The sequence below is a fragment of the Lissotriton vulgaris genome, chromosome 5 (assembly GCF_964263255.1).
Source record: "Lissotriton vulgaris chromosome 5, aLisVul1.2, whole genome shotgun sequence".
Classification (NCBI taxonomy): domain Eukaryota; kingdom Metazoa; phylum Chordata; class Amphibia; order Caudata; family Salamandridae; genus Lissotriton; species Lissotriton vulgaris.
Genome location: NC_141693.1, coordinates 757043140 through 757058989, shown reverse-complemented (window position 1 = coordinate 757058989; position 15850 = coordinate 757043140). Strand labels below are relative to the sequence as shown.

At 45.9% G+C, this 15850-nt stretch overlaps 1 protein-coding gene across 4 annotated transcripts in view; it reads left to right on the top strand.

Annotated features, from left to right (window-relative positions):
• The window catches only part of PHC2 (polyhomeotic homolog 2), a 690492-nt gene that overhangs the window by 414570 nt on the left and 260072 nt on the right, over window positions 1-15850 (top strand). For 2 of the 4 annotated variants that reach the window (XM_086922215.1, XM_086922214.1), the window contains exon 7: window positions 11108-11266. The exons of 1 other annotated variant lie outside the window; for it this stretch is intronic. In XM_086922215.1, the coding sequence (XP_086778341.1) occupies window positions 11108-11266 (159 nt within the window). The remainder of the gene's footprint in view (window positions 1-11107; window positions 11267-15850) is intronic. One more of the 4 variants, XM_086922216.1, reaches the window with a different exon arrangement.

Genomic DNA, 15850 nt, shown 5'->3' with positions numbered 1-15850 from the left:
GGATGTGAAACCGGGACGGATTTGGGCCTCGTGATCAGTTAAATTAAGACCATCTACAGCCAGCCCAGAGATTGAACTTCTCTTATTCAAGATGAATGTCAGACAGGCTATCTTCTGGTAAGAAGGACACAACGGTTGATGGAGCATCAGGGTGGACTACTGAAGCAGGAAGCAGCCCTTGATCTGACTCTGACTCTAAGTCTAGAGATACCTGCAAGCATCTTTTTTTCTGGTGCCTTTGGCTAATGTGCATTGAAATAGCCATTGACGCATTATCTTCTAAAATGCTGGGATTCAGTGTCACAAGATTTTGAAAACCGATAACCAGTGTTTTCTCAGATTTGCATAGATTATCAGTTGGCTGCCTCTTGAAAACTTACAGGATGGGCCACAGCTGTACTCCCATCCCCATTTCGAGAGTGGTCATGGCAGATGATGGAGCCAAAATGATTATTACACTGACATCAAAAGTGGCACATGGCCCATCTTCTACAGCACCAGCAAAGGCGTGGCCCATCTGGAAAGAGCTGGAGGCCTTCAGGTCATCTCTAGGATTCCAAGCTGACCTGAAAGGTTCTACTCTGTAAGTGCACACCAGCAGTGTGGCACATAGGCATATGTCAGCGCATAGGGGTGCACCAGATTTCTAGTTCTGGTGAAATTGGCTACTTTCTGGTGCAGTGGGCAAAGAGTAACATGGTCTGTCATGCTCAATATTGTATGTCAGAGGAATTCACCATCAAGATGTAGACTCTCTTTCCCCCCATTGCAGAGCCCTTGTTTTTCACAGATATTCAAGGACGTCTCAAAGCAGTTCTGCTGACTTGTGATAGATCTCTTTACAGCCAGAGGCAACAGAGTATTTATAAGGATGTGTCCCCAGTCCCTGGACTTAGTTAGCATGGAAAACTGACTACCAATCATTTATCTAATCTGTTGGTCTCCCATCCCTGTAACACAAATGTGGTTACAAATGTCATAAGGGATTTAGGAATAGTGCTGATAGACGCCTTTTCCACTTGCAAGCATGCTTATGTTGCTGAATTTGATTTTCATTTCGGATTTCATAAGGCGCTGGGTGACTTAAAGCCTTACTTACTTACTTATTTCCACAATTGCCATCAGTTCTTTGTTTCCCCTGAAAGTATTTTTGTCCTTCCATTAAGCTCAGAACTAGTGTTGCTGGCATTACAGTCAGCTAGTCCACTTAGAATGGTAGATACTTAAATGGTCTGAATGCATGATTTGAAGCAGTGGTGTTTGGGTGACGACTGCACTGTTACACCACTATGATAATCTATTTGCGGAGTTTGATGTACAGTATAGGGTTCAAAATCTAGTATCTGTGACATTAAGTAACAAGATATATCACATTACAACAAAGGCTTGTCAGTTGTCGGGCATTCAATTGCTAGCCATTACTAGGGCCGGACCACTTATTGAGTAGTGGCATTCTTAGACAGAGGCTTTAAGTATTCCAGTTTAGTCAACAAATAAAAAACCCAGTCAGGGAGAAGAAACAAAACTCTCCACCGCAATGGAAAAAAATCAGGAAAACTTAATTCTTCCTAGAAGAACCCTCACCCAACAGGTTTGCCCCTTGGTGGCATGCTTCATCATTGGGGTTCATCCCGATCCACTGCGGATCAGGCCGTGCTGCGACCAATATGCGGGAGCACTATAAACATTGCGTCTATGATAAAGACTGAAGTTGGTGAGGGAAGTGGAAAGGATGTGCTAACAGGTTAAAAATGACTGTCTATTAGCACTCTTACTTCATTCCTGCCTCTAGTCAATATAGTTAAAATAAGGGGTTGCAGTTTGAAGAGGTAATGGTAATGGGTTTACCTCTTCAAGGTGGTCAACATGTTTCGAGCCTTTCCCCTAATGGCTCTTCTTCAGGACCGATAGGAAACCTGTTCCTACTGGTGCCACTCCGTGCTGTCTTCTAATAGGATCACTTAATTATTCATGCAATGCGCAATTCACATAACATACATATGATTGGTTAAGCCTGTAAACGTCATTCCGTATATTTTAAACGCCTTCTTAGTGCGTCATGGTCGTGCCCAGGAGGAGGTCGTGCTTTGGCAGATTATGCCTAACTGGAGCCCCGGCTCCAGGGTTCCAGTTAGGCATAATCTGCAGAGGGTGGCCTTGATGAAGGTGTGACTACAGGCCCCCAATAACCCCCCCCCCCCGCACCCCCGGGCAAGACCATTACCTCTTCAAACAGCAACCCCTGATTTTAACTATACTTACTAGAGGCAAGAATAAAGTTAGAGTCCTACTAGTGAGGCCGTTTTAACCTGTTAACACATACCTCACACTCCCCTCACCAACTACAGACTTTATCATAGACGCTATCTTTATAGTGCTCCCGCGTATTCGTTTGGTTGCATCACGCCTCGATCCGCAGAGTATCGGGATGAAGCATGCCACCAAAGAGCAACCCTGGTGGGTGAGGGTTCTCTAGGAGAAACAAAGTTTTCCGGATTTTTTTCCATCGCGGTAAAAAGTTTTGTTTCTTCTCCTTGACTGGGTTTTCTATTTGTTGAGTACATAGTTACAAGGAGGGTGAACCCAGTTTTTCCTCTTTCTCCCCCCTTTATTTTGGATAAGTATTCCAGTTTAGGATATTTGCTGAGGAGCTACTTGAGTTTTCTCATGGAATTTCATTACACTTAGTCGCCTCTCCCTTGCCATGTTCCTTTTGCCTTGCCTTCAGAAAAGGCAGGCATAGAAGCCCTAAGGAAACTTATATAAGCCCGGGAGGTAAATGGGGGTAGCTTAACCGAGAGCACAATGTCACAAGCATACTTTGTGGTAAGGAGGAGCGACTCGCCATTGGCTTATACTCACTGTAACTAGCACTTTACTAAATGATTTGGGGATTGTGGAAATACTTTGGAAAGACTTCGGGCCAGCTTGTTCGTGCTGTTTCTGCACAGCACTATTGTTGACAGCCATGCAGCCTCCAAGCAGCACCACAACTCTCCTTGTTCTTTCAGCCAGAGAATCTGACACAGGTGAGACCAATACCGCTCATAATGTCAACAAACCTAAAACAATTCAATATTTGTGCATTGATTGAAGGCAGACCAAGAAACGGGTAGACTGTCCCCCACATCCCGTTTGCTTCTATGAGACCAAAGGTTCACAGGTAAAACCTGCAAGCAGAATTTGGAAGGCCGAAAAAAAACACAGGTGAGGTGAGCAGGTATATTAAAGAAGCGCAGTAAACCTCCTCTAGAGTAATGCCTAAGACTTTTGACTGCAATCTGAAGGAGGCGTGGATGAAAGGGGCTTCAGGGACCTACATCACCGCCTCAATCAGCATCGAGAAACGTTGTGACTGGGAACAATCATAAATAATCTGCTATGTACGTTTTATGCTCTCGCGTCTTCACATGGCTGTCAACTGGTACCGGGTCACGGCGGTGATTTTCACCCAGTCCTGTTTTTTCAGCAAAAAGAAGTAAGCATGCTTGGACTCGTGAGAAAGGTGAAACTACAAGATCCATCCTGCTTAATGCTTTCGGCTGAAACCCGGGCCTGCTGTAAGTCTTCACAAAGGAGCTACAGCCCATGACAGCTCGATCCCAGTTTCCCCTCTTACGAAGTTTTGTGACACAGCTGTGCTGATTGTTTGGCTTCTTGGTACCTGAACATTGTGCTTCAAACTAGTGCTCTCTGTGAGTTGTAGTTTTGGTGGGTCACTTCCCTTAAATCAGGAGACTAGAGGATGAGATTCTGCAGTTTTTAAAATGTATGTCCAGTACTCTAAACATTATACACAAGATGACTCAGGGGTCTTCTTTCATAGTAAACCAGAACCGGTCAAAATGGGTCTGATGTTAGGCAATTCTTTGTGCTCCAGTAAAAATCATTCAGAACATGAAAAAAATTAAAAATGGTGCTTCAGAACTGTGCACACATTACAGAAAGCGCACTTTGTTTCTGAACAAAAAGGATTTAAGTTTGCTATGAAGTTTCGAGCTAAGTTAAAAACCTACCTCTACACTAGATAATTTTTGACCTGCCAGCACTGTTTCCTTGTCTTATGCTTTTCTCACTGTCAGCGCGGGGACACGCCGGTGCGCATAACTCAGCGCTCTACAAATGCCCCTATTATTATTATTATTATTATTATTATGTTTTAAAATGCATTTATTTTAGAAGTTTTAAGTTGAGTAGACCAAACCATAACAGACTCATGCAGCCTACAGGCTACAAACAGCAAGGCCTCAGTTGATTGAGTTATATTACATTACCTCCTCGTAAGTCTTCCTCACCACATGACTAACGTAGTGAGCTTCAGCTCCCCAACAGAACCCTCCAAGCAATTTAGTGCACTAGTCTTCCCATCCCTCCCTAACATGGCCGACCTCCTTCATTCCTGACCTAATATAAGAGGAGGCATGACCCACCCCACTTACTGTGTTTTTTTGGTTCTGCTCTGCAGGCTCTCCAAGAGCAAGTTTCAGGTAAATGGGACAAGGTTGTGCCATAACCAGCCCTGACGCCCAGGGTAGAAGCCTTGCTAGGCGGGCTCATTGTTAGTGCCATTGCTGTTTTTTGTTTTTAGTCTTTTGTTGGCAGCTTTGCCTGAGCAGGCTCTTACTGTATTTGGAAGGCCCTGCTTCAGCGGGCTCATGCTGGAGGGCCGTTCGTCACAGAAGTTGCGGTTCTGGCCCCTATGGTCACTTTCCAAGTTCACATATGCACTACTGGGAGTGCGCTGCTGGTCCGGCTTGGCTGAGGGCCTGAGAGCAGGGTCACTGTGGGGACATTCTTTGCCTGTTGATTTGCATCAGGATGGAGCCTGATGAGAGTCTACACATGGAGGCAGGCTCTAGTTTGCAGGCTCCTGCAGAGGCGTCTTCCTTGCAGGCCATCCAGCAGATGATCCATGCTGCTGTGGCTGCGGCATTTAAGGAGCTTGAGGGCCCTTCTTCCCCAAAGAAGCAGAGCATTGAGCCTTCCACCGTTGCTGAGGCTGACAGTGAGGCGGATGATCTCCGGGGCAGATATGTGCAGGGGCAGTAGCTGAAGGAGGTCCTGCAACATATCAAGGATATCCTGGCATTTTCTGTGCCTTATCTTGAGGATGATTAGGAAGATTATTTTCATGCAGTACCAGAAGCGTGAGCCTGAGTCTCTTCCTTTACACCCAACGATCAGGACGGTGAATAGTAATGAGTGGCTGAAGGTGGAAAACCAGTTTCTTGCTCTATCTACCGAAGCGTTATGCCATTCAGGACTTTGCCACAGACTTTCCCGCCGTTGTGAAGGTTAAATCTTTGATGGCTGAGTTGTCTTCTCAGGAGTCCATCATTTTGGAGGATGCCTCTCCTTCGGACCCAGTTGACAAAATGGTGAAGGGGGTGGTAAAAAGGTCTTACACCGCAGCCACCTTCTCTATTAGGGCATCAGCTTACCTCTCCTACTCCATCCAGTCTCCTTTGAAGGAATGTTGGTCTCTTGTTGAACTTATGGAGCAGGGGCCGGACATCATGTCTACCCTGAGTGTCATGAACAGCAGACAAGGCTGTTGTCAGACATTTCTTTTGATACCTTGAGGGCCGCGGCTGCTTCGGCAGGCACTGCTATTCAGGCCTGGCGCCAGATCTAAATGCGCCATTGGAAGGCCGAGACGGTGCAGAAGTCCCTTCTGATGAAGCCAAAATGTTTGGCGCTTCCCTGGAGGAGATGGTGGAGAAATCTGCAGAGGATAGGAAACTTTTAGCTTCCATCTGTCCTTCTATGGAAGATTCTTTGGCCCAAGGGGGCCTCCAGGCTGTCTTCTGCTCCTAGGGGGAACCTGCCCTTTTGGGGGAGGGGTCACAACCTCTTCAAAGTCCCGGCTATCCGAGGGGCCCCTGGGGTTGATTGTTGAATTTCGTTGAGACTTGGGAGAGTTCAATCTCCGTTCAGTGGGTCCTACTAGTTGTCAAGGAGGGCTACACAGTTGTCTTCGATTCTCCGCTCCAGAGTTTTTTGTTCACACTCCTCATCAGCTGCACCAAAGAGGGAGGAGCTTTTGGTCAGTATTTGGTATCTTCTCGAAAGAGGGGTAATTCGTCCAGTTAGGCCTGTCAGAGGGGTCAAGGTTTCTGCTCTATTCTTTTCCTAGTAAGGAAGGTCTCAGGGGACATCCGTCCTGTGCTGGATTTGAAAAGGCTGAACTCATTTATCCCTCATGTTAAGTTTAAGATGCTGTTTTTGCAGTAGATCTACTGCAAAGACAGCATCTTAAACTTTCTTTGCTGCTTCAGGGGCACATGGTGGTTTCCTTTGATCTGCTTGATGCCTATCTGCACATGGCCATTCACCCGGCATCCCAGCGGTTTCTCAAGTTCTGTGTGGGGCCTGTTCATTTCCAATTCCCGATATTGCCCTTTGGTTTGTCCTTTGCCCTGAGGGTCTTTTCAGAGGTCCTGGCTCCCTTGGTTGGGCTCATCCATAGGGACGGGATTCGGGTGTTCGGTACCTTGATGACTGGCTGAATTCTGTCTCTTTTTTTTCCAAGGGGACTCTTCATGTCCAAAGGGTCTTCGAGATTCTGGAGGTTCACGGCCTCCTGATCAACCACAAAAAGTCGCATCTGGTTCCCACCCAGGACTTGGTGTTTATCGGGGGTCACCTTGACATGGTAATGGGTCTGGTGTTTTTGCTGGCCGAGAGGAGGGAAACCTTGAGGAGGGACCTGGGTTGTCTGCTCACTCTTAATTCAGCCCAGGTGCAGCTGTGGTTGAGGGTACAGGGTTTGATGTCGGCGGCAATCAATGTGTTGCAGTGGGCTCGGTTACACCTGTACCTATTGGTGAAGCATGACCTGGCCCACTGGTCCCCTTGTTCCACCGATTACAATCTTCAGGTGGTTGTGTGCCCTCAAATTCGGATCATCCTGGGTTGGTGGATGAAGGAGTCCAAACTGGCGAGGGGTCTTCCATTTCAGGTGTCCTTCTCCCGGTTGGTGACAACGAATGCCAACCATTTGGGCTGGGGGGTGGCGTTGGATTCTTGGTCTGTGCAGGGTCACTGGGTTCGTCTGCAGGTTGATTGTTCATCCAACTTGCAGGAACTGAAGTTGGTTCAAATGGCTTGTCTGTAGTTTACTTCAGCCCTCCGGCAGCATCATGTTCTGGTCTGAATGTACTATCAGGTTGTGATTGGTCATCTCAATCACCAGGAGTGTTGCAGGGTTTTGTCCTTGTGGCTCCTGGCTCAGGAGATTCTGAGATGGGTGGCAGGCACTGTGTTGTCTCTACAGGAGTTGTATCTCCCGGGGAGAGCGAATTATGCGGCGTACCACCTGAGCAGGGTTTCCACACATGAATTTGATTCTTTTGTTGACGGGGTGTTTCATGTGTTGCAGACGAGGTTTGGGTGTCTGCTGGGGGACAATGCTCTACTGCTCTGCTTCTGCATAATAACTCCCCATTCTGAGGCGTGGCGAGTGGATGTGATTTCATTCAGTTGGCCGGCTTTACGCATTTCCTCCGACCCCATTGATTGCCAAGGTCCTATGCAAGATCCACCCGGAGAAGGCATTTGTTCTGTTGAATGTACCAGGCTGGGTTCATCGCCCCGAGTATCCCCTTCTGAGAGTGCTTGGGGTTCAGGAGTGTTGGGCGAGTCCCGACCATCCGTATCCTCTGAGGGGTTTGCATCTTCCGGTGGGGGTTCTATGTTGGCTGCATCTCCAGGCCTGGCTCTTGAGGGGGTGAGCCTATTGTCCTGTGGCTGCTCAGCGGAGGTGGTGGGCATTCTTCAGGGTTCCAGATGTCCAACAACTCTTCTGTCTTATTCTCCGCATTGGGGGTCCTTTTCTAGGTGGTGTGTCTCTAAGGGGCTGGACTCTGGTTCGGTGGATCCTGTCATGATACTTGATTTTCTGTCTGATGTTTTTTCATTCGGCCTGGCTCCATCTACTCTTCGGGCACAGTGGATGGCTTTGCGGGTGTTTCGTAGTCCGCCTTTGGATGAGCTGGACCTATTGGTGGCCCAGTTGATGCGTAGTTTTTTTTTTCATCGTCCTCTGGTGATTTGTCCTGTCCCGACCTGGGATCTCCCTTTGGTTTTACATGCTCTACAGGCTTCTCCTATTGAGCCCTTGGGGTCGGTTGATTAGAAGTTCTCGACCTTGAAGGTTGTGTTTTTGGTAGCCATTCTGTCCACTGGCCGGGTTGGGGAGTTGGGGTCGTTTTTGCGGTCTGCTCCTTTCTTGCGTGTCTTATCGGATCACGTTGTCCTTAGCCCCGATCCGAAGTTCTTGCCCGAGGTCTCCTCCATTACCAATCATTCCAGGGAAGTCCTTCTGCCTACCTTCTTTTTGGTGCCTGGGTCTGGGGTGGATGCTGGTCACCCTCTATTGGAGGTCAGGAGAGCGGTGTTGGTATATCTGGAGAGGACCATGGCATTTTGCAAGTGTGATAATCTGTTTGGCACTTTTGGCTCGGTGAGGTTGAGTCATTAGCCTTCTCTTTCCACCTTGAGCAGCTGGATTAAGCAGGCGATCCATCTGGCCTACGCGTAACAGGGGTCCGAGGTGTCTGCCTGATCAGGGAAGTCTACCCATGGAATTTCTGTCTCCTGGGCTTCTTTCAAAGGCTGTCTCAATTGAGGATATTTGTAAGGCCACAATGTGTACCTCGCCTTGCATGCTCATGGACCTCTATTGGGCTGGCTCTGCCTGAAATTGATTGCCGCCCGCAAAATAGGCATCTGTTTTTCCTCTGTTTGGTGCTTGGGTTGAACTTTGTTTTTGCCTCGCACTTTGGTCTGTGGTTTCTTTTTGCTGGACATGAAGCAGTGTTGTCTCTGGTATCTGCTCACTACGTTAGTCATCTGGTGAGGAAGAATTACCAGGAGGTAATGCCCCGGTTACTTACCGTTAATCTTCATTACTTCGAGTGTAGTCTTCCTCGCCAGATGAAATCCCTTCCCTGTTAAGCTATCGGCTTCATGTTGTTGGATGCTGAGGCTTGGTACTTGAACAGGAAGTGGGGTGGTTCGTACCTCTTCTAGGACTAGTTCAGGGCGAAGAATGTTGGACATGTTAGGGAGGGAAGGGATGACTAGAGCGCTAAATTGCTTGGAGGTTTCTTTTGGGGAGTTGAAGCTCACTACAGTAGTCCTCTAGCGAGGAAGACTACACTCGGAGTAATGAAGATTATTGGTAAGTAACTAGGGCAACACAGCTAATCTCAGACACAGTGAGGCCCGCATATACATAGCCTTCACATTGTGGCGGGATAGACATAACAGTGCATATGGGCACATATATACACAAGTGGGTTCCTGCTGAAATTCCTATCAGCAAGGATTTTCAGGTATTCACCCAGTCCAAAAAAGGCTCTCCAAATTACTGGGGCCTCTCCAGCACCTTCTCTTTGGGCAGTTAATTAATATACATTTTTTTGTATTGGAGAGTTTTGGTGAAATTCCTTAGTGAGAAACAGAAATCTTTTGAGAGAAGTAAGTGGGTGTTATTTTGGTAAACCAACTTCATTGGCCATGATCTGATTCAAAGAGAGACTCAACCTAAGGTATAATTGGTAGATTTCTTGAAAGACGGTGCAAATGAAAGGCCAGTAGGAATAGAATTGAGTAAGTCACCTGTCTGCATGGCTTTACAGGTGACTGACCGTGTAATTGCCTCTGACCTAGAGATATTTCAGAGGAGAGGCTCTACGGTTGTTTCCCAATGTCCCGTAGACCTGCCTTCCTCTACTCAGGGTTCGATCAGAATCCCAGCACTTGAATCTCAGCCCTATGTTTCTCGATGCAGGCATGGTGATGTGGCCATACTCTCTGGCATGGGCTGTTTTTTAGGGCAGGTTCAGACCATTAGCTTTCTAACGATGACTGAAACCAGTTGAACATCTGTTCATAACTGACTTCAGGGACACTTTTATAGGCTTACATGCACAGGCCTAATAGTGTCTATTCCAGGTTATAGTATCTGTTTTTTGGCTTCTGTGGTTAAGGTAATTGGAACAACACTCAAACCATGCCCTCCTAGCTTCGCAGACAAAATAGAACTCGCTATGCATGCACCAGTTTTTTTATGGGAAGGATTCAAGTAGGCAGGCAAGGTGGGCTAATTTCACTGAATGGACTGAAGTTGAGTTCCCCCCTGTGCACTCTCTCCCTGCCCCATGCCTCCTCCCCTAGTAGCCAGATCATCACAAACTATCAGATGCGTGGCTGCAGTCGAATAGATTAAACTGGAAAGCCAGCCGGAATGCCCAGAGTGTAAGTACAGTGGTAGTCAGGAGTTTACTGACCTCCACAGAAACTGGGAGATTTTATGACAGGCCTAAACGAGTGCCCGGCCTTTAGTACTTGTTCAACTCCGATGTCTGATTACGTGCCTCCATCCTCCTGGCGTTCCAAAGGCACAGGAGCATCTCCCAGTATCCCTTTATAGCAGACTGCACGATGACTGGTATCGTGTTTACCTTTCTTTGTTGTTTATCAACAAACTGATTTCAGAACCTCCATCTGCTACCTCACATAGTACCAAGATTGTATCCCTGAGAGAAAAATGTCTTTACTAAATCTCAGCAAGATGTAAGTACATGCTGGTGTACCACATGGAGAATTTTAGGCAACTTTGATCATGTTGTTATTGCTAAGTAACTCTAAAAATGTGGAGCTTTCAAAACCAGTGACAGTCTACGAGGGTATTCATAAGCCCTTTGTATGATCCCGTAAGAGCAATCAAAGTAAAATGTCCAAAATCTCAACATCCTCAGTTTGGAAACTTTACATGACATCTACAAGTTAAAAGGAACTGAGGTTCTGCTGCCTACAATGCATAGCATATTCATAACCTGCCCAAAGTGTGAATTAAGGGTCACATACAAATACATACTCAACTTGTGGATGCCAACGTTGCCAAATATAGAAGTACCGAGATAAATACAGGTCCTTGTTTTAAACTTTGTTCCAACTACCTTAAAGCACAGCCTCCGAAGATCTAATGCTATGAATCTGCCAGAACAATTCAGCCCTTGCCTTTTCTTTCTACTCTTCTTTGCCTGCCCAGTGCTTGGAAGAGGCAAAATCGGCAACATGCATCTCATGTGATTTACAGGCCCAGCAAAGTAACCTTGTGCAAGTAGCTAGGAGCCTAGGACGTGCTGTTCCTTTATCCCCGCAGCTCATCTTCACGCCCACAGCCGCTGTCACCACCATGCAGTCCGATGTCAGCACTGCACCCACATCCCAGTCACCGTCTACCACGACATCTCAGGTAAGAGCATAAATGGGCTTCTGCTTCTGCTGCTTATGTCTATGTCAATCTGTTTGTCTACCAGTCTGTCCATCTTAATTCTGCTGCTATTTTCAGTTTTCCAGATGAGAGAGCGCGTGATGGGATGCTGATGGGTTGAAAGACAGAAAGGTCGCTCTTGTACCGGGACAGGCCACTGTTTCATTTTGTTGAGCAAGAGCACTAATTGGTGTTAAAAATCCCATCTGAGGGAGAAGTGGATGCAAGAGACTACTTTTTAACTCCTATATACTACTATCTTGCAGTTAAATCTGAAGGTGTATAAAAAAAATTCAAAGAACACACTCTTCTTTTTAACTGAATGTTTTGGTTTTCGTCCTGGTTCTGGTGCAAGTTAATTCAGTTTTGATCTAGCTACTGTAATACTAAGCGGAAGGTGGTCCGAGGTCCCATTGGACATGACATAGCTACCTCTCGGTGGGTTAAGATTTCCCCAAGGGTTAGTATGTAAATGTTGTCTTTCTGTACGACCACAGTATCGACATTTGTACAACGCCCTATTGCAGTCGGAGAGATTGCTCCGCAATGCAAAGTAAAATATAACAAATAGGCGCAATGTCATACACATAATATTGTTATGTAAGGATGATTCTCCTGCTTAAAATGTGAATGACTGCTCCATCCCTACTGGACTTTGAAACGAGAACACCAGTTCTTGAGCACCTCCAGTGCCTTTTGATCTGACAAAGAATCAACTTCATGATCCGTTGCCTGACACACAATGCTTGTTTGGTGTAGCCTCCCTCTACTGTCGCAACTGGTTATGACTACCCCAAACTCCTGATCCTAGCATCCAAGCAAGTAGGGAATTGATTCCGACCCATCCTCATCCTAGCCCTTACGTTCTGGTAAACCTCACAGCATGCATACAAACGTGTCTACACTTCTGTCCTTGAGGCTTTGATTTTCATTCTTCAAAAGGCTTTTGCTGAGGCCAGTGAAAAATGGTATAGAGCACACTTAGAGAAGATTATGTTCACAATGCATGCGCTACAAGACATTTAAAAATGTAGTTGTGTGCATCTACCTCCTCTACTGGAAAGCTGTTCCCCCATCCACCAATTTTGTTTATAGTGTGCCATGCTCCCACTAGCTCTACTGAAAGGCTAATCTTCTGCGAGGCTGCTTTATTAATGCATTCTTTGTGTTGAAAAGTTGTTTCAGCTACCACAACCTCCGTTTAGACACTATTCCAGATATTAACTAGTAAGGCATTTTTGACATTTGCCACTTCTATAGGTAAGTCCATCAGCAGGTCCTTAATAAATTGTAATTTGTTCAGAATGCTGCTGCTCGGGTGCTGTGTAAAAATTCCAAGACCTCAGTCTGTTTTCCAACCATGTCCAAACTCCATTGGCTCCCGGTGAAGCAGCAGACTACATTCAAGGCTTTGTGCAGTGTGTTTTATGGCACTGCTCAGGACAGGCCCTAACTTCCTGAGGAGGAGTTCCAATTGATTACTCTCGCAGTCGGTCCTTGCGCTCTACTTCGGCCCATTTGCTGGCAATTCCCAGAATCCGATAGGCAAATTGGGGATGCTGTAGCTTTTTGCACTGGCGCATCTAGGGCATGAAATGCTCTTCTATTACACATTAAAACCCTGCCCAATCGTTTGGCCTTTAGGAAGGCGTTAAACATTGTGCTTCTCTTCCTGATTTTATTTTGTCTTTTCTCGAGCTTCCGTTTACTCAACTAGCGCTAAGACTCCCTTTTTGGGTATATGAGCGCTTTGCAAGATTTATTCATTTGTTCACAGGCAGGTGGTCACACATCACCTGTTCTTCTTGATTTTGGTAAATTACATCAGTGACTGAATAATACTTGACAATGCACCAGTGTGAGGCTTTTCCATCTGGTCCTGGGGAAGTGAGACACTATTAGGCATTACCTTTTGTGGGTAATGCTATTTGTCGCTTATTATGTAAGACCACAGAACTAGTGCACCTAAAATAGGATAGACAGGGGCTATTTTGTGTCATTTCACTCTTATCAGGGTCGGAACGAGCAATTTACAGAAGTACCAGTAGTCACCGGACTGGTAGAGGAAATCTTTGGAACCGTAGGGGCTAGAAGTAGGATTTAATTTTTCTGGATCCTCCAGGGGCCAATGTGATGGGGTCTCATTAAGGGGATGAAGACATTCTATTTATTTCCTGGCCATACTGAAGTAATAGAGTAAGCAACTCCAACTATCTCGCGTGCATGCAGAGGGTCAGAAACCATGCAGGCTCATTCGTCTTATCTTATGAAGGTGCTGGAACACCCCGACAACTTCGAAGCATCTCTTAGGGGCATCCGGACTCGTAGGTCTTGGGCGCCCCTGGTTTCATGGGCTGTGCTTGTGATAAGACTGGACCTTGGTCTTACTTTCTTTGGATAAAGTCACTCCTCTTAGCAGTGCAATCCAGCTCCTCATGCAGATAATGTCTTCCTTCACTCCTAAGGTTATAGAGCAATGCAATTCTGCAGGCTTCCTCTTATTAAGCCTAGCATGGAGGAAGAATTGATTCCACACATACGTTCCACTCCTGGTTCTTGTAATCTTCTGTATACTGGTGCCTAGTCCTCCTTGTTCTCACTGTGTTGAATGAAGTAATGGCAAAGTAGGCCAGGCCTTTCCCTCCTCTTATGTCCTCTTATGTCCAAAAGTGGACTGTCTGGCTAATTAAAAAGGGATACAATTTTTAAAAGTCTCAAAGCGTCTTCATCCTTGGGAAGCTTTTTCCATGTTGTTGTGAAGATATTTGCAGGTTTCCTACCCCATTGTCCTGACTGAACCTAGTTAGGGTCTGGCCTAGTTAGGGTCTGGCCTAGGTGGGGCTTTCTTTGCTTGAGAAAATGGACACAACACCAGGAACAGGAGAGGGGTGATTTCACTCTGTCAGGGGAGAACCTGCTCTAAACAAAGTTTCTGGGCTCCCACTCTTCTCCACACTCCAGGTATATCAGCGATGTGAAGGGATAGAGTTGTACTTATTTGCAGGCTGAAATGTCTGAACTGGATATGGACAGTTCAGAACAAATTTGTCTTTAATATTCCTAGTGAATGATCCAGACACTAGTATAGGTATTTGCCCATACGATAGAGAAAATAATAAAATTGGGAAGAACGCCCGGGACGGTCTGCATCTTGTTGCCCAGCACCAACCTCAAACACTGCTAATGTAGCATTGTAAGTTATTCTAACGGGTTTCTAAGCTACTCTTTTAGAAGTTTAGGCACGTGATCCTTGCCAACCGGTCTGAAAGCAGAGGTGAATGCAAATAGGACGAATTATGATAGACCCAACATGATCCTTCACCAAATCAGGGTTGAAATTATCATTGAGAAGGGCGCCCAAGGTCATCCCAGCTTCGCAAGTGAATGATCGCCCATGAATGTTTGCTTATCACAAACATTGTCATTAGAATATGAACGCTCTATTGTACCTGTGAATGAGAGCTTGGAGAAAACTGTACTCAATGTTCAGGTTGTCTTCTATTAAGGCTTCTGGGCGTGGGGGGTCTTTTTGTGCCAATTTCAGACAACTTTCTTATGGGGGCGTCACCTCTCTTTTCATAAGAATCAATTTTGTGTGTAATCGCTATGAGATTTGCCACATTTCCTGTGCAATTTCTTTGACTTTCAATGAGGTTTGACACACATCATATTCATCTCCCTTCTTTTAAGCTCCAGGGAGGTGGCCTCCTCGTCAGTCAGTGAGGTACCTGCACTACTGATTATAAGGCTCCTCTAGAGAAGGATGGGCCATATGCTCTATGTGAGGAGGTATGTGAGCGGACAAGGTGTGCTTTAATACCGCCTTCTCTTGGCAGTGGTCAAAGTTTGCTGTCTTTGAAATTTATCTGTGTCCCCTCATCAAAATCAGAATTGGTCTGTAGAGCACCTAGGCAATCAGTAGCTGATGCCATCGTGGTCCACATTTGGTTTCTATTCAGTCACATTTTCTAATTTCACTTTCCACGGTTTTCTTTTTACTTTCAAAGATTGCAATATAGTAGTATTATTGTATTGTTGTTTAATGAAAAATTCAAATACATTTATCTGAACTAGCCACTAATTTAGATGGTCTCAAACATGGATGTCTCTATCAGTAGTTTAGCAAACACAGTACTACTCTAGGAGAAAAGGGGCCCATTGTCCTTGCTTGCATTAGGACCAATGGCGTTTATACTCTACCAAAGGCATCAAACCAGACCATGTCATAAATTTGAATGCCATGGACCTTGCCAGCAGCGGTCATTAAGAAAGCGTGTGAAAAAATCATTGTATGCAGGCTTTCCTCTTAGAAGAGTTTGAAGTATATGTAGCCCAAACAAATATTACTCTCCATCCACATGGAGAGGTAGCCCTAATTGGAAGGTATGCCACTTCTCTCCGACCTCAAAATAGTCGGAGTCCTTGCAAGATTATCTAGGGACACATGAAAAGTGCTGCAGATTGTATTCACAGGCCCTGCCATCGAAACATTCCCTGTCTTTTTGGCAATTCGAAAGAAAAGTGGTGGAGTGGGTACAAGGAGGATTCCCTTCCACACTTCTGCTG